Genomic DNA, 17,771 nt, shown 5'->3' on the forward strand with positions numbered 1-17,771 from the left:
GGCTAGGTCACAGCTGGAATTTATTGTACATTTTTGATAAGTACAGAGGAGATTTACAAGAATGTTGCTTGGGCTTGAGGAGAGTTTGGTCAGGCTAGAGTTGTTTCTTTTGTACAGTGGAGGTTGAGGGGGTGACCTAATTGAGTGTGCAAAATTATGGGGGGTCTGGACTCTAGCTGAGGGGTAAATTACCACTTGGCATAGTTTTACGGTGATTGGCAGGAGGGTTAGAGGAGACGTGAAGAAAAACATTTTCACCCAGACGAGGGTGGAGGAAGTCTTGTATTCACTGCCCAACATTGGATGAAACCTTTAACGAATTGAAAAAGGTACCTGGCTCTGAATCTGAAGTGCTGTAACCGGCAAGGGTACGGTCCAGGTGCTGGAAGTGGCAATAAAATGAGTAGCTACTTTTTTTTTCTATTTTGGTCTGCGCAGGTATGATGGGCAGAATGGCCTCTTCCTGCACCACAACCTTTAACAGGAAGCACTGTAGTCAGATCTGACCCAAGCAGAGTCTGCCACATGCCAGGGATCCAACTTCTGAAGAAACGTGGGCTTTCCACTCAGGTATACTTGATAGAACAAAGATAGTGAATAATATGGAATTTGCTAAGTTTAACTTGTGGGAATATGACAGGGAGACAGTGTTCAAGACTGAGATCAGGGAGGTCTTTAGCCACAGTGACTAGCAAATGGAATGACAAGGTTAAGTGAAGTCAAAAGCTTTGGAACATTTCTGGAGCAATTGGATCATAAATTGGGAAATGGCAAGTTTTTTCAGAATGAATGAAAATGAGCTTGTCTTCTATCTAGGGACTTAGTATTTTCTCCATTAAGTTTATTTTTTATTAGTGTCACAAGTAGGCTTACATTAACACTGCAATGAAGTTACTGTGAAAATCCCCTAGTTGCCACACTCTGGCACCTGTTCGGGTACAGAGGGAGAATTTGCACCCTAACCAGCCCGTCTTTCAGACTGTGGGAGGAAACCGGAGCACCCGGAGGAAACCCACGCAGACACGGGGAGACCGTGCAAACTCCGCACAGATGTCCCCAATAACTCAAAATAATTGGGATAACTGCACCAGATGGACTAAAAGTTTGAATTTTCACCACTGACAAAAATAGACATACATTTAAACGACTGTTTTTTAAAGCTGGTTTCATGACCCCACTGTAAAATATTCCTTGCTTTCAGAGCCAACCCTGAGCACCTGCTGATCGTGAGGCCTTGACTCTCTCTCTGCCTGCCAAAAAGTTTTGATTTGATTTATTACTGTCACATGTATTAGTATACAGTGAAAGTATTGTTTCTCGCACGCTATACAAAGCATACCATTCATAGAGAAGAAACGAGAGTGCAAAATGTAGTGTTACAGTCATAGCTAGGGTGTAGAGAAAGATCAACTTAGTGCAAGGTAGGTCCATTTGAAAGTCTGACAGCAGCAGGGAAGAAGCTGTTCTTGAATCAGTTGGTACGTGACCTCAGACTTTTGTATCAGAAGAAGGTGGAAGAGAGAATGTCCGCGGTTGCTTTGGGTCCTTAATTATGCTGGCTGCTTTGCCGAGGCAACAGGAAATGCAGACAGAGTGGTGTGTATTTAATCTCAACCAGGAAGCAGAGACATCGAAATATCCTGTTACTATAATCATAACACAGGAGGTTAGTATAGTCCATTATTGAAGGTGGAGTTGGACATTATCATTTCAGATCAGTCATGCTTGTTGCATAGCAGATAGGACTTGATGGGCTGAGTGGCCTACTTCTGCTATTATGCTCATACCTATTGTAATACCTGCAAAGAAAATATTTGCAGTACTAAGTATTCACAGCACAGTCAGACCATTCGACTCACCTAGTGGAGGTTATGCTCCACACAAGTCTCCTCGCCACCACTTCACCTCACCCTATCTGCATATCCCTCTGGTTCTTGCTCCTTCATTTGCATCAGATCAAAATCCCTTGACAATTACTGCAAAATCTGCTTCCTCCACCCCTTCAAGCAATGCATTCCAGATCATAACAGTGCGCTGAAATATTTTCCCGGTGTTATGTTTAAATTTGTATGCATCATGGGAAGTAGCAGGAAAGAAGAATGGATAAATCAAACCCAGGATACTAATGTGCAGGCTTGTAATGCATTGTTGTCTGCACAATAATTTTCCCTCTGGACGGTGTATAGCCCATCCCACAAGAATGAAACAAGGAGATTATAAATAAATTCACTAACCGGCTATTTTTATCCAACTTGACAAAACAGGAAGCGGAAAAGGATACATGATTACACAGCTGCAAACTCTCCAGAAAATAGGTTTTTAAAAAGCAGGTTTAAATTACACGTGAACAATGTCTTCACCAGGGAGGGAAAACAATATTTTAACAGAAGGACATGAAGAGTTTTAGAAACAGGAACCAGAAGCAGTTCAGTTCACCATGCCAAAGATCCAATGCTTGGTGTAAAACACAAAGTTCATGTGGCCACAACGCCCCTGCTTTGCTGAGATTACGTGGTCTTCCTCTTTTTGGCTGATGGTCTCTCAAAGACGTCACGCACACCGGCTGCCCGCTGCTTGAAGAACTTGCTGTTCTGGGCAGATTCCTGGGCCCAGGCTGAGTCGAACGAGGTGGTGTCTTGGTCGACCAGGTGAGTGTATTTGGTCCGTCCCGAACGACCAAAGTTTTTGACCTGGTGGAGGCAGTGAAATGAAACCCAAATTCAGTTTAACCAATCAAACAGCAGCAAAAAAATATTTCACACCAAGTGCACAACCCATTGGTCATAGAATCACACAGCACAAAAAAAAGGAGGCCATTCAGCCCACTATGCTTGTGCTGGCTCTTTGAAAGAGCAATACAATTAGTCCCAGTTCTTTCCCTATATCCCAATTTCACAGTAACTTCATTGCAGTGTTAATGTAAGCCTTACTTGTGACACTAATAAAATTTTCCTTAAAGTGTTTATCAAATTCCCTTTAGGAAGCTGCGATTTAGGTTAGCACGGCTGCCTCACAGCGCCAGGGACCCGGGTTCGATTCCCGGCTTGGGTCTGTGTGGAGTCTGCACGTTCTCCCCGTGTCTGCGTGGGTTTCCTCCGGGTGCTCCGGTTTCCTCCCACATTCCAAAGATGTACAGGTTAGGTGGATTGGCCATGCTAAATTAACCCTAGTGTCAGGGGGATTAGCAGGGTAAATATAAGGGGAATAGGGTCTGGGTGGGATTGTTGTCGGTGCAGGCTCGATGGGTTGGGGTTAGGTGCCGAATGGCCTGCTTCTGCACTACAGGGATTCTATGATTCTACTCTGAATCATCACCACCTGTTCAGACCGCGCAGTCCACATCATTATAAACTTTCGATTACCATTTTGCTTCCTTGGTAACTGAAATTTCTAAAGTCTAAATGAAAGGCTGAGAACAAAATAAAAGCTGAAAACGGACGTGTCGAGGTTCCCGCTGTCAATCAACTTGGATTCCAGCACTTGCAGCTTTCCCTTTTCTTTTGGTTTTCTCACGGAGGGGGGAGATGTGACCTGATTAATCCTCCTTTACACCCCTGATGAACTGTCTAGCGACCAACTGAGATTTCTCATTCCTCTCGTTCACAATAGATGGTGCTCGGAAAGCGCACAGCGGAGGTCAGTTGACCTTGGAGAGTGGGCAGGTAAAGCTGCTGTTCCATTGAAAGATAGGGCATTCTGATAGAGACTGCACTGGAAACATCTTTCAAATGCTCAGCTGCTGTTGTCTCTGAAAGCCCGTTGCTTTGGCATTACCATAGGATCGCCCAATATTTGCACCCACCCACTATCTCCCACAATAAGGGTATCAGAGGCACCCAATTATCCCAGGGGAAGTTTTTTTTAATTCATTCATGGGACATGGGCGTCGCTGGCTGGGCCAGCATTTATTGCCCATCCCTAGTTGCCCTTGTTCAGAGGACAGTTGAGAGTCAACCACATTGCTGTGGCTCTGGAGGCCAGACCAGGTATGGACAGCAGAGTCACGTGGGCCAGACCAGGTAAGGATAGCAGATTTCCTTCCCTAAAGGGATATATGGGCGGCACGATTGCACAGTATGGGCGGCACGGTTGCACAGTGGTTAGCCTGGGTTCGATTCCCGGCTTGGGTCACTGTCTGTGTGGAGTTTGCACATTCTCCCCGTGTCTGCGTGGGTTTCCTCCGGGTGCTCCGGTTTCCTCCCACAGTCCAAAGATGTGCGGGTTAGGTTGACTGGCCGTGCTAAAAGTTGCCCCTTAGTGTCCTGAGATGCGAAGGTTAGAGGGATTAGTGGGTAAATATGCAGGGATATGGGGGTAGGGCCTGGGTGGGATTGTGGTCGGTGCAGACTCGATGGGCCGAATGGCCTCTTTCTGTACTGTAGGGTTTCTATGGTTTCTATTAGTGAACCAGATGGGTTTTTCCGACAATCGACAATGGTTTCATGGTCATCAGTAGATTCTTAATTCCAGATTTTGTTTTATTGAATTCAAATTCCACCATCTGCCGTGGCGGGATTCGAACCCGAGTCCCCAGAACATTAGCTGAGTTTCTGGATTAATAGTCTAGCGATAAAACCACTAGGCCACTGTCTTCCCTGCAGTGTGCTTATTGAGCAGTGTCTGTGGGCGCACATCCTCAGGTAATCCAAGGTGCACAGTACCTGCATAACTTTGGGCAGAATGGTCTTGTTGAAATGATCCTCCAACGTTGGGGAACTGAAGTCGCGTTTGTACAGATCTTCCTCTTCATCCTGTTAAAAATTGAACAAGGGAATCCGTCAGTTTAACACACCAGAGGGAGCTTTACATTTGTTAACAAGTGGTGCATACTCCCAGGATAGGTAAGATGTGGAGATGCCGGCGTTGGACTGGGGTGGGCACAGTAAGAAGTCCAACAACACCAGGTTAAAGTCCAACAGGTTTATCTGTAATCACGAGCTTTCGGAGCGCTCCACTCACCTGATGAAGGAGCAGCGCTCTGAAAGCTCGTGATTACAGATAAACCTGTCGGACTTTAACTTGGCGCTGTGAGACTTCTTTCAAAGGAACAGATAAATATGGTTTGTAATAAAATAAATGCATCAAATTCCTCCCACGGCCCAATTCATGCACATAATCGGCACTTGTTGAAAGATTCCTCACAAAATCTTGGCTTTCATCTCTCCTTCCCAAAGGTGCCGACTCTCACTGGTACCACATGCAGCAGCAGTCCTTTGTAACTCATCTGAATAGCTATTATTGTTGGGTGATAGCAGTCAGTGAGTGTCAGCAGATTATCCCACTATGGGTACCATCGCACAGGAACCCAATCCAGTCCCCAATACCAGTTACTGAATAGTGGCAAAGAGCGTGAGGTTGATGCATCTATTGCCAGAATTACCAGAGAGCCCCCATGTATGTGGCACGGTGGTTAGCGCTGCTGCCTCACAGCGCCAGGGACCCGGGTTCAATTCCCAACTTGGGTCACTGTCTGTGTGGAGTTTGCACCCTCTCCCCATGTCTGCATGGGTTTCCTCCGGGTGCTCCGGTTTCCTCCCACAGTCTGAAAGACGTGCTGGTTAGGGTGCATTGACCCGAACAGGCGCCGGAGTGTGGCGACTAGGGGAATTTCACAGTAACTTCATTGCAGTGTTAATGTAAGCCTTACTTGTAAATAATAAATAAACTTTATAATTGGAGTTTGTGTTTAGAGGCGGCTGAAATCAGCCCCCACTCACCATGAAGAAGGCTCCTCTGTGGTAGTATTTCTGCAGGAATTTGTATTTCCCCTTGCTGGCCTTGTTGGTGATAGCTTTGCTGTTGGCTCGGAGCTCTGCTCGCCTCTCTTCCTCCGTCAGATTATGCATCCGATCAATCTCAGCTTTTTCCTTCTCCATGCTGGGAATTGGGAAGATAAACAAGGAATGGCCATCACAATCACTTCATCCAGAGGGAATCACAGAATCCCAACAGTGCAGAAGGCGGCCATTTGGCCCATCGAGTCTGCACCGACCACAATCCCACCCAGACCCTATTCCTGTAACCCCACATATTTACCCTAGCTAATCCCCCTGACATTAGGGGCAATTTAGCATGGCCAATCCACCTAACCCGCACATCTTGGGACTGTTTTGATTTGATGTTACATGTATTAACATACAGTGAAAAGTATTGTTTCTTGCACGCTTTATAGACAAAGCATACCGTTCATAGAGAAGGAAATGAGAGAGCGCAGAATGTAGTGTTACAGTCATAGCTAGGGTGTAGAGAAAGATCAACTTAGTGCAAGGTAAGTCCATTCAAAAGTCTGACAGCAGCAGAGAAGAAGCTGTTCTTGAGTTGGTTGGTACGTAACCGACTTTTGTATCTTTTTCCCAAAGGAAGGTGGAGGAAAAGAGAATGTCCGGGGTGCGTGGGGTCCTTAATTACGCTGGCTGCTTTGCCGAGGCAGCGGGAAGTGTAGACAGAGTCAATGGATGGGAGGCTAGGGGGAAACCGGAGCGTCCGGAGGAAACCCACGCAGACACGGGGAGAATGTGCAAACTCCACGCAGACAGTGACCCGAGGCCGGGATTGAACCCGGGTCCTTGGCGCAGTGAGGCAGCAGCGCTAACCACCGTGCCACCCCGAGAGAGAGCGACAGACAACAGGGAGAGAAAGATAGAAAGACACACTCAGAAAATCAGATGAAGAGGGGGAAAACAAGATTAATTCCACTCAAAGTCAGCATTATATCATATATAAACACACTGACGGAAATAATGTAGTGATGCAAGGATATGTCCAACTAACTTGTAGACTGGGACCAGATTCAGCAAATCGGAGTTGGGTATGCAGCATATATGCTGACGTGATTCTTCAGGATTCAGAGGGCATGGGGAGGGTGCTGCAGTAACAAAGCGGTGGGATGTAGCGATTAAATACAGCACTCACGATTCCCGCTCCTCTCGGTCACGTTTAATGCGTTTAAGTTCTCGGACTTTCCACGACTCATATTCTTCTTCATCGTTCTCGTCATCGGTATTCAGCGCATCGAGAGCCGAGAGTGTTCGCCGGGACTCCTCGATCTCCCGCCTGGCCTCCTCCTCCACAATCTGCAAAATGCCAATCCATGGCTCAGTAACGCACCATAGAAACCCCCCCAGGCAATCCTCCGCCCTGATTAGAACCACCCACTGGTACTGCCCTCCTTCTGTCAGTGCCATCCCGGTGCCCAAAACCAGACTGCTAATCTTACCCCGCCTCCGCGGCACGCTTCCTGCAGTGGTCCCGGAGCTGCAGAGCATGAAAGCCTGATCCCCCATCCTGTGGCTGGAGGGGTGGGGGGCGGGGGGGTGGGCAGCATTCCACACGGGAAGCAGGCCTGTAGCCTGCACTCAGTACCTTCAGCGTGTACTTGCGTTGCTCCTCGCTCAAGCGTTTCGCCTCCAGCTCCAACTCCTTCTGCTTAGTGGCCTCGGCCTCACGTTCTTGCACAGTAACGCGGTCCTTCCTGGAGAAAATCACAGGGGGAGGCATTAATCAGGAGACCCGCACAGATTAGCTCATAATACAAACCTCCAGGAAAGGAAATTGGGTAAAATAGCTTTCATACTCACAAAGCCAATTATTAATTTTTTTTCCCCACGGGCAGAGATTGTCGCTGACTAGGACAGCAAAGAACAAAGAACAGTACAGCACAGGAAACAGGCCCTTCGGCCCTCCAAGCCTGTGCCACTCCTTGGTCCAACTAGACCAATCGTTTGTATCCCTCCATTCCCAGACTGCTCATGTGACTATCCAGGTAAGTCTTAAACGATGTCAGCGTGCCTGCCTCCACCACCCTACTTGGCAGCGCATTCCAGGCCCCCACCACCCTCTGTGTAAAAAACATCCCTCTAATATCTGAGTTATACCTCGCCCCTCTCACCTTGAGCCAGTGACCCCTCGTGATCGTCACCTCCAACCTGGGAAAAAGCTTCCCACTGTTCACCCTATCTATCCCCTTCATAATCTTGTACACCTCTATTAGATCTCCCCTCATTCTCCATCTTTCCAGGGAGAACAACCCCAGTTTACCCAATCTCTCCTCATAGCTAAGACCCTCCATACCAGGCAACATCCTGGTAAACCTTCTCTGCACTCTCTCCAACGCCTCCACGTCCTTCTGGTAGTGCGGCGACCAGAACTGGACGCAGTACTCCAAATGTGGCCTAACCAGCGTTCTATACAGCTGCATCATCAGACTCCAGCTTTTATACTCTATACCCCGTCCTATTGCCCATTATTGCCCATCCCTAATTGCCCCTGGAGAAGGTGGTGGTGAGTCCCCTTCTTGAACTGCTGCAGTTCTTGAGGTGCCGGTACACCCACAGTGCTGTTACAGAGGGAGTTCCAGGGTTTTGACCCAGCGACAGTGAAAGAACAGCAATATATTTCCAAATCAGAATGGTGATTGACTTGGAGGGGAACTTGCATGCAGTGGTGTATCTACTAGATGGGGCGGTTGTGGGTTTGGAAGGTGCTGTGTAAGGAACCTTAGTGAGTTCCTGCAGTGCATCTTGTAGACGGCTGCTACTGTGCATCAGTGGTGGATGGAATGATTGTTCAAGGTAATGAATAGAATGCCAATCAAATGGACTGCTTTGTCCTGGATGGTGTCGAGCTTCATGAGTGTTGTTGGAGCTGCACCCATCCAGGCAAGTGGGGAGTATTCCATCACACTCCTGACTTGTGCCTCGTAGATGGTGGACAGGCTTTGTAGGGTTGCCACAGAATTCTCAGCCTCTGAAGTGCTCTTGTAACCACAATATTTTTATGGCTGTAGTTCAGTTTCTGGTCAATGGTAACCCCCCAGAATGTTGAGGGATTCAGTGACAGTTATACCACTGAATAAAGTACTTTAAGTGCAGTCACTGTTGTAATTTAGGAAACACAGCAGCTAATCTACGCACAGCAAGATCCCACAAACAGCAATCTGATGATAAACAGCTGGTGTTTTTTATATGGTCAAGGGATAAATATCTCAACGCGTCAGGATCAAATACTCCCAGGACAGGTACAGCACAGGTTAGATACAGAGTAAAGCTCCCTCTACACTGTCCCCCATCAAACACTCCCAGGACAGGTACAGCACAGGTTAGATACAGAGTAAAGCTCCCTCTACACTGTCCCCCATTAAACACTCCCAGGACAGGTACAGCACAGGGTTAGATACAGAGTAAAGTTTCCTCTACACTGTCCCCATCAAACATGCCCAGGATAGGTACAGCATGGGGTTAGATATAGAGTAAAGCTCCCTCTACACTGTCCCCATCAAACATTGTAAGGAGTCTAACAACACCAGGTTAAAGTCCAACAGGTTTATTTGGTAGCAAACGCCAAATAAACCTGTTGGACTTTAACCTGGTGTTGTTAGACTCCTTACTGTGTTTACCCCAGTCCAACGCCGGCATCTCCACATCATGACTCCCATCAAACACTCCCAGGACAGGTACAGCACGGGGTTAGATACAGAGTAAAGCTCCCTCTACACTGTCCCACAAAACATTCCAACAACACTCAAGAAGCCTGACAACATTTAGGACAAAGCAGCACATTTGATTGCCACCCTATCCACAAGCATTCACTCTCTCCACCACTGAAGCACAGTGAGACAGCCATTTGTACCATCTACAAGATGCACTGTAGGAACTCACCAAGACTCCTTAAACAGCACCTTCCAAACCCACATCCGCTACCATCCAGAAGGACAAGGGAAGCAGATACCTGGGAACACCACCACTCCAAGCCACTCACCATCCTGATTTGGAAACCTATCAGCGTCCCTTCACTGTCATTGGGCCAAAATCCTGCAACTTCCCTAACAGCACTGTGGGTGTACCTACACCACATGGACTACTGCGGTTCCAGAAGGCGGCTCACCGCCACCTTCTCAAGGGGGGGAGCAATCAGGGATGGGCAATAACTGCTGGGCTTAGCCAGGGAGCGACACATGAATGGATTAAAAATCTTCCAGGCAGGTACAGAAGGGGTTGAAGCGAGTCAAATATCCCTCTAAAGTCCTCAAAATGCCTCAGCTTCATTCTCAGGGAAGCCTCTCCGATGGCACAAGTTTGGCAATGTTACTATTTCAGGAACAAGCCGAGGGAATTGCTAAATCTTACCCAGAACGTTGGTAATTTTAAGATTTTGTGCCCTGTGTCCACACACACTGCAGGCTCTTTTCCCCACACTTGCTTCTTTGCAATGAGGAAGTTTATTTATCAGGTAGTTTGACAGGAGAATCGTACCTTCTTATAAAGACCGGCTTCAGCCTGGGTTCAGTTTCGTCCTCACTGTCGGTATATTCTTCATACTCTGATTCTTCCTCCGACTCTTCTCCAGATCTGCCCTCGTCCTCCAGCTCCAGCAACTCCAATTCCTCGTTCTCTCGCTCCTGAGCCCGTTGTCTCATCATAGCGCGGCGACGCTCGATTTCCTGCAGGGTACCAGGGGCACAGCTGTAAACGTGCCCGTGTTCTTTAACTTCAATAACTGATCAAAGCCGAACAAATCAAAACTGATCTGGTTCAGGGTCACTGCTGTTTGTCATTTCTATAAATGACCTGGATGAGGGCGTAGAAGGATGGGTTAGTAAATTTGCGGATGACACTGAAGTCGGTGGAGTTGTGGACAGTGCGGAAGGATGTTGCAGGTTACAGAGGGACATAGATAAGCTGCAGAGCTGGGCTGAGAGGTGGCAAATGGAGTTCAATGCGGAAAAGTGTGAGGTGATTCACTTTGGAAGGAGTAACAGGATTACAGAGTACTGGGCTAATGGTAAGATACTTGGTAGTGTGGATGAGCAGAGAGACCTCGGTGTCCATGTGCATAGATCCCTGAAAGTTGGCACTCAGGTTGATAGGGTTGTTAAGAAGGCGTACGGTGTGTTTGCTTTTATTGGTAGAGGGATTGAGTTTCGGAGCCAGGAGGTCATGTTGCAGTTGTACAAAACTCTGGTGCGGCCGCATTTGGAGTATTGCGTACAGTTCTGGTCGCCGTATTATAGGAAGGATGTGGGAGCATTGGAAAGGGTGCAGAGGAGATTTACTAGGATGTTGCCTGGTATGGTGGGAAGGTCTTATGAGGAAAGGCTGAGGGACTTGAGGTTGTTTTCGTTAGAGAGAAGAAGGTTAAGAGGTGACTTAATAGAGGCATACAAGACGATCAGAGGATTAGATAGGGTGGATAGTGAGAGCCTTTTTCCTCGGATGGTGATGGCTAGCACGAGGAGACATAGCTTTAAATTGAGGGGTGATAGACATTGGACACTTGTCAGAGGTAGATTCTTCACTCAGAAGAGTACGGGTGTGGAATGCCCTGCCTGCAGCAGGAGTGGACTCGCCAACATTAAGGGCATTTAAATGGTCATTGGATAAACATATGGATGATATTGGAATAGTGTAGGTTAGATGGACTTTAGATTGGTTTCACTGGTCGGCGCAACATCGAGGACTGAAGGGCCTGTACTGCGCTGTAATATTCTATGTTCAAAGCTGTCCACACACTGCCACAGCTCAACTAAAGGTTAACATTTCCCCACACGCAGGGAGGCCAAAGTGAGACAGTCACTAACATATCCAACTGGGAATTCAGGAGACACGTTTTCAGGCCACGACAGAAAGTGGCTGAGGTGAATAGAGTTGATAAAGGGAACAAAGAACAATACAGCACAGGAACAGGCCCTTCGGCCCTCCAAGCCCGCGCCGCTCCCTGGTCCAAACTAGACCATTCTTTTGTATCCCTGCATTCCCACTCCGTTCATGTGGCTATCTAGATAAGTCTTAAACATTCACAGTGTGTCCGCCTCCACCACGTTGCCTGGCAGCGCATTCCAGGCCCCCACCACCCTCTGTGTAAAATATGTCCTTCTGATATCGGTGTTAAACCTCCCCCCCTTCACCTTGAACCTATGACCCCTCGTGAACGTCACCACCGACCTGGGGAAAAGCTTCCCACCGTTCACCCTACCTATGCCTTTCATAATTTTATACACCTCTATTAAGTCTCCCCTCATCCTCCGTCTTTCCAGGGAGAACAACCCCAGTTTACCCAATCTCTCCTCATAACTAAGTCCCTCCATACCAGGCAACATCCTGGTAAACCTCCTCTGTACTCTCTCCAAAGCCTCCACGTCCTTCTGGTAGTGTGGCGACCAGAACTGGACGCAGTATTCCAAATGCGGCCGAACCAACGTTCTATACATCTGCAACATCAGACCCCAACTTTTATACTCTATGCCCCGTCCTATAAAGGCAAGCATGCCATATGCCTTCTTCACCACCTGTGACGTCACCTTCAGGGATCTGTGGACTTGCACACCCAGGTCCCTCTGCGTATCTACACCCTTTATGGTTCTGCTATTTATCGTATAGCTCCTCCCTATACTGGATAAACAGGAGGGAAAAGACGACTAGAAGGATCTTACTGAATGGCAGAGCAGGCGCAAGGGGCTGAATGGCCTACTTCTGTTCCTATTTCATGTTCCTAAGTTTAGAGGTTGGAGTCTCTCAGAGCAGCCTCCATCTGCACCGTAGATTCTACGATTCTATGTAAGTTTGGAGGAGTCTCATATACAGCATAAACACCAGTAAAGACCAGCTGGGCTTAATGTGCTGAAAATGATTTTTAACAACATCCCCAGATCCAAAGGACAATAAATCAGTTCCGCTGTCTCCCATCGCTCTAACCTCATCCAACCAGCTTTACCCAACCTGCAGGCAGTTCCTCAGATGCTGACCATCTCCTATAACCTTAGTCAAGTGGCTTTAACGCGTTGACCCAGTAAACTTCATCGATTGTGGGGAGATATTCAGAGTCCAACCCTTGTCCTCATCACACCACACCCTCAAGGATTGTAGCTGGAGCCTGCTTCTTACATCGCTCAAGGGAGGTTGGAGCTAACTGCAGTCTATCTCCTTACACCTCAGCTGCGTTCAGCTAACTCAGCAATGGTGCTGGGACACTTTACAGGCAGGGCTGCTCACGTTTATACCCAATACTTGCATCCAGTGTGTGGGAGAAAGAAAGTCCAGGATCATAGACCCACAAATGTGAAACGTAATGATTCCAGTAGCTGCAATCTGTCTCTCACACAGCACAGAAACTGGCCATTCAGCCCAATAGGTCAGTGTCAGGTTTTCCATTCCACCCTCCTTATCTTTCCATGCCTTCCTTACGTGTCTATCTAGCTTCCCCTTCAGTGCATTATGTTATTTGTTTCTTGTGTTGCCTTTCATCCACTGTCATTACCCAGTAACATTCTGAAAAAACTGCTCGGCGTCCAAGGCCTGAGATTCCGATTAGAATGTGCATCAAGGTTCGGGCACGAGTCTCGTCTCTGCCCGATCTTCACCTCCACACACGGACGTCCGCTGCAGGTCTCCCTGCTTTTAAAGTTTCACTGTTGCCTGTGAGATACCCATACGCACCTCATCATCCACTTCCTCCTCCTCCTCTTCGCTGGTGTCCTCTCGATCCACGTGCCATGGCTCCCCCTCGTCCTCCGATTCCGCTTCCATCACCACCTCAGGCTCAACGATCATCCGATGCCTGGCCAGCCTGGAGAAAGGCAAAAGAAAACACAACGATCATCTTCTCAGAGATCACCACTTCATTTATATAGCTCCTTTCCCATCCTTAGGATGTGGGGCGGCACGGTGGCACAGTGGCTAGCACTGCTGCCTCACAGTGCCAGGGGCCCTGGGTTCGATTCCCGGCTTGGGTCACCGTCTGTGTGGAGTTTGCACATTCTCCCCGTGTCTGCGTGGGTTTCCTCCGGGTGCTCCGGTTTCCCCTCTCAGTCCAAAGATGTGCTGGTTAGATGCATTGGCCGTGCTAAATTCCCCCTCCGTGTACCCGAACAGGCGCCAGAGTGTGGCAACGAGGGGATTTTCACAGTAACTTCATTGCAGTGTTAATGTAAGCCGAATTGTGACACTAATAAATAAATTTTACGTCCAAAGGTGAATGTAGTCACTGCAGCCGATTTGTATGGTCCACAAACAGCAATTAAATAAATGAGCAGTTAGTTTGCCTTGTTGGTGATTTTGCTTGAAGCATAAATATAGGCCAAGAAAATGGTGCCTTGCATTCTTTGACATCCACTTGAATTGTTATTTAGGTTAATGTCGCAGTTGAGAGGTGGCGCCGCTGACAGCGCAGTCTTCCCTCAATCTCAGCCTGGTTTACATCTTCAATTCCTGATTAGAAACAGCAATCCTGGCGACTTTTAAAAAAAATCTCCCATTGCCTTCATCTGAGACCCGGCATTTCAACTGCGACCTTCCCTGATCTGTACAGCTCAGGTCCAGGCAGCATGGTTCAAAGTTTTAAAGTTGATTTATTAGTGTCACAAGTCGGCGGACATTAACATTGCAATGAAGTTACTGTGAAAATCCCCTCGTCGCCACACTCCGGTGCCTGCTCGGGTTACACTGAGGGAGAATTTAGCACGGCCAATGCACCCTAACCAGCACGTCTTTCAGACTGAGAGGGGAAACCGGAGCACCCGGAGGAAACCCACGCAGACACGGGGAGAACATGCAGACTCCGCACAGACAGTGACCCAAGGCAGGAATCGAACCCAGGTCCCTGGCGCTGTGAGGCAGCAGTGCTAACCCACTGTGCCACCCTGGAAGGAAGCCTGAAATATTATACATAGAACAGAAACAAATAAAAACAAACAAGACCTGCCTGGCAGATCTTGCGTGGTCCCGAACAGGCTCTTACCTCTCCTCAACATCCTCAGAGAGCCGGTTCTGGAGACGTTTCAGACGAGGATCATTTGCCAGCTCCTCTGTCACCTCAGGCTCTGCCTCTGCATCCTTTGGCTTCTTCACAAACTGAAAGTCCTCTTCCTCCTCATCCGAGGACTCCATTGGCGCATAATCAGGTCGCTTACCAGAGACATAGCGTTTCACCTTCACCTTTTCCATCGACACCTCACCTGGGCACAGAAGGCAGCAGGATTCAGTAAAAGGTATTACTACAGTAACCAGAGAATCTTCAGCAATGAGAAACCAGAAGGGACCTGGGTCTCAGGTCTCCCATCCCAGCGATGGCGAGCACTGATTAAAATCACCACAGAGGAACAATCCTCAGCAGAGTGTGGAGGAGGTGGAGGAGGAGGGAGCCCATCACTGATGTTAACACGGGGGAGGTGCTGGGTCATAAAAGTATCCACCCTTCCCTCGCGAGGACACTTCCCCCTTCCCTCAGGGAAAAACCCCTTGTCCCCTCAACTCCTACACCCCACCCTTCCATCAGATAGACCCACTATACCCCCTTCCCTCCCCAGCACCCTCTCCTACCCCCCTTGCCTTCCCAGGACCATTAATCCTCCCCCAAACCCGGGACCCTCTCTCTGGGTGACCCCCCCCCCCTCCTCCCCCCCCACCCCCCCCCCCCGTCCCCGGGACGACCCCACTCCCCCTCCCCCCCCCCGTCCCCGGGACGACCCCACTACCCCTCCCCCCCCCGGGACAACCCCACCTCCTCGGGACGACCCCAGCTCCTCCCTCCCCCCCCGTCCCCGGGACGACCCCACCTCCTCCCTCCCCCCCCCCCGTCCCCGGGACGACCCCACCTCCTCCCTCCCCCCCGTCCCCGGGACGACCCCACCTCCTCCCTCCCCTCTCCCCCCCCCCCCCGTCCCCGGGACGACCCCACCTCCTCCCTCCCCCCCCGTCCCCGAGACGACCCCACCTCCTCCCTCCCCCCCCCGTCCCCGGGACGACCCCACCTCCTCCCTCCCCCACCCCCCCCGTCCCCGGGACGACCCCGCCTCCTCCCTCCTCCCCCGTCCCCGGGACGACCCCACCTCCTCCCTCCCCGGGACGACCCCAGCTCCTCCCTCCCCCCCGTCCCCGGGACGACCCCACCTCCTCCCTCCCTCCCCCCCGTCCCCGGGACGACCCCACCTCCTCCCTCCCTCCCCCCCGTCCCCGGGACGACCCCACCTCCTCCCTCCCTCCCCCCCGTCCCGGGGACGACCCCACCTCCTCCCTCCCTCCCCGGGACGACCCCACCTCCTCCCTCCCTCCCCGGGACGACCCCACCTCCTCCCTCCCTCCCCGGGACGACCCCACCTCCTCCCTCCCTCCCCGGGACGACCCCACCTCCTCCCTCCCTCCCCGGGACGACCCCACCTCCTCCCTCCCTCCCCGGGACGACCCCACCTCCTCCCTCCCTCCCCGGGACGACCCCACCTCCTCCCTCCCTCCCCGGGACGACCCCACCTCCTCCCTCCCTCCCCGGGACGACCCCACCTCCTCCCTCCCTCCCCGGGACGACCCCACCTCCTCCCTCCCTCCCCGGGACGACCCCACCTCCTCCCTCCCTCCCCGGGACGACCCCACCTCCTCCCTCCCTCCCCGGGACGACCCCACCTCCTCCCTCCCTCCCCGGGACGACCCCACCTCCTCCCTCCCTCCCCGGGACGACCCCACCTCCTCCCTCCCTCCCCGGGACGACCCCACCTCCTCCCTCCCCCCTCCCCCCCCCCCGTCCCCGGGACGACGCCGCCTCCTCCCTCCCCCCCGTCCCCGGGACGATCGCCGCCCCCCCCCCCCCCCCCCCCCAGCTCCGAGCCCCTCTCCCCCACCCTCCCCGGGGATGACTGTACCCAGAGCTCGGGCTCCGGCCGTGACTAGGCCGCAATCCCCGGTCTCGGGCCACTCACCTTTCTCATTGAGGACGGGCACGGCTCCGGCCGTGGACTGGATGGGAGGCTGTTTGGCATTGAGGCCGAGTGGAGCCGCCATGGTCGCGCCGCCGCTGGAGACAAAACCCGGGAGAGAAAAACAATCGGAGCGAAAACAATCATAAAATGTCGGCCCGGCGGCGCGGAATAATGACCTCATCAACAAGCGACCAGCGCGACCCCGCCCCCAGCGCACATTCTATTGGCTGCTGGTGGGGACTGGGCTCTGAGATCATTAATCAGGGGCGTGGCTTCCGAAAGGGGCGGGGCAAATGGTTGTGGGGCGGCTTGTGGAGTGGGCGGGACTAAATCAATGGGGCAGGACGATGTGAATGGGCGGGCTATGGGAATGGGCGGGGCTATGGGAACGGGCGGGGCTATGGGAATGGGTGGGGCTATGGGAACAGGCGGGGCTATGGGAATGGGCGGGGCTATGGGAATGGGCGGGGCCATGGGAATGGGTATGGCTATGGGAATGGGTGGGGCTATGGGAATGGGCGGGGCTATGGGTAGGGATGGGCTATGGGAATGGGTGGGGCTATGGAATGGGTGGGGCTATGGGAATGGGCAGGGCTATGGGAATGGGTGGGGCTATGGGAAGGGGTGGGGCTTTGGAATGGGCAGGGCTATGGGAACGAGTGGGGCTATGGGAATGGGCATGGCTATGGGATTGGGTGGGGCTATGGGAAGGGGTGGGGCTTTGGAATGGGTGGGGCTATGGGAATGGGCAGGGCTATGGGAATGGGTGGGGCTATGGGAAGGGGTGGGGCTTTGGAATGGGCAGGGCTATGGGAACGAGTGGGGCTATGGGAATGGGCATGGCTATGGGAATGAGTGGGGCTATGGGAGTGGTCGAGGCTATGGGAGTGGTCGGGGCTATGGGAAGGGGTGGGGCTATGGGAAGGGGTGGGGCTATGTGAATGGGCGTGGCTATGGGAATGGGCATGGCTATGGGAATGAGTGGGGCTATGGGAGTGGTCGGGGCTATGGGAAGGGGTGGGGCTATGGGAAGGGGTGGGGCTATGTGAATGGGCGTGGCTATGGGAATGGGCATGGCTATGGGAATTGG

At 51.2% G+C, this 17,771-nt stretch overlaps 1 protein-coding gene across 1 annotated transcript; it reads right to left on the bottom strand.

Moving 5' to 3' along the window:
- Positions 1 to 2,221: 2,221 nt before the first annotated feature.
- mfap1 (microfibril associated protein 1) lies at positions 2,222 to 16,888 on the bottom strand. Its single transcript, XM_078199976.1, has 9 exons — positions 16,682 to 16,888; positions 14,731 to 14,947; positions 13,431 to 13,560; positions 10,251 to 10,438; positions 7,363 to 7,471; positions 6,913 to 7,073; positions 5,718 to 5,877; positions 4,662 to 4,751; positions 2,222 to 2,690 (listed from the first exon to the last, which is right to left on the bottom strand). Exons 1-9 carry the CDS (start codon positions 16,860 to 16,862, stop codon positions 2,508 to 2,510), a joined length of 1,419 nt encoding a protein of 472 aa, XP_078056102.1. The 5' UTR covers positions 16,863 to 16,888; the 3' UTR covers positions 2,222 to 2,507.
- Between the last annotated feature and the right edge of the window lie 883 nt (positions 16,889 to 17,771).

This window comes from Mustelus asterias, chromosome 29 (genome assembly GCF_964213995.1).
Source record: "Mustelus asterias chromosome 29, sMusAst1.hap1.1, whole genome shotgun sequence".
In the NCBI taxonomy this organism is placed as follows: domain Eukaryota; kingdom Metazoa; phylum Chordata; class Chondrichthyes; order Carcharhiniformes; family Triakidae; genus Mustelus; species Mustelus asterias.

Excerpts from the sequence above, each read along its gene's own strand:
- mfap1 (XM_078199976.1), bottom strand. The coding sequence starts at position 16,862 with ATGAGGTCATTATTCCGCGCCGCCGGGCCGACATTTTATGATTGTTTT. Across the intron at positions 13,561-14,730 it reads TCTGAGGATGTTGAGGAGAG|GCTGGCCAGGCATCGGATGA; the intron begins GTAAGAGCCTGT and ends GCCTTTCTCCAG. Across the intron at positions 7,074-7,362 it reads AACGCAAGTACACGCTGAAG|ATTGTGGAGGAGGAGGCCAG; the intron begins GTACTGAGTGCA and ends GGCATTTTGCAG.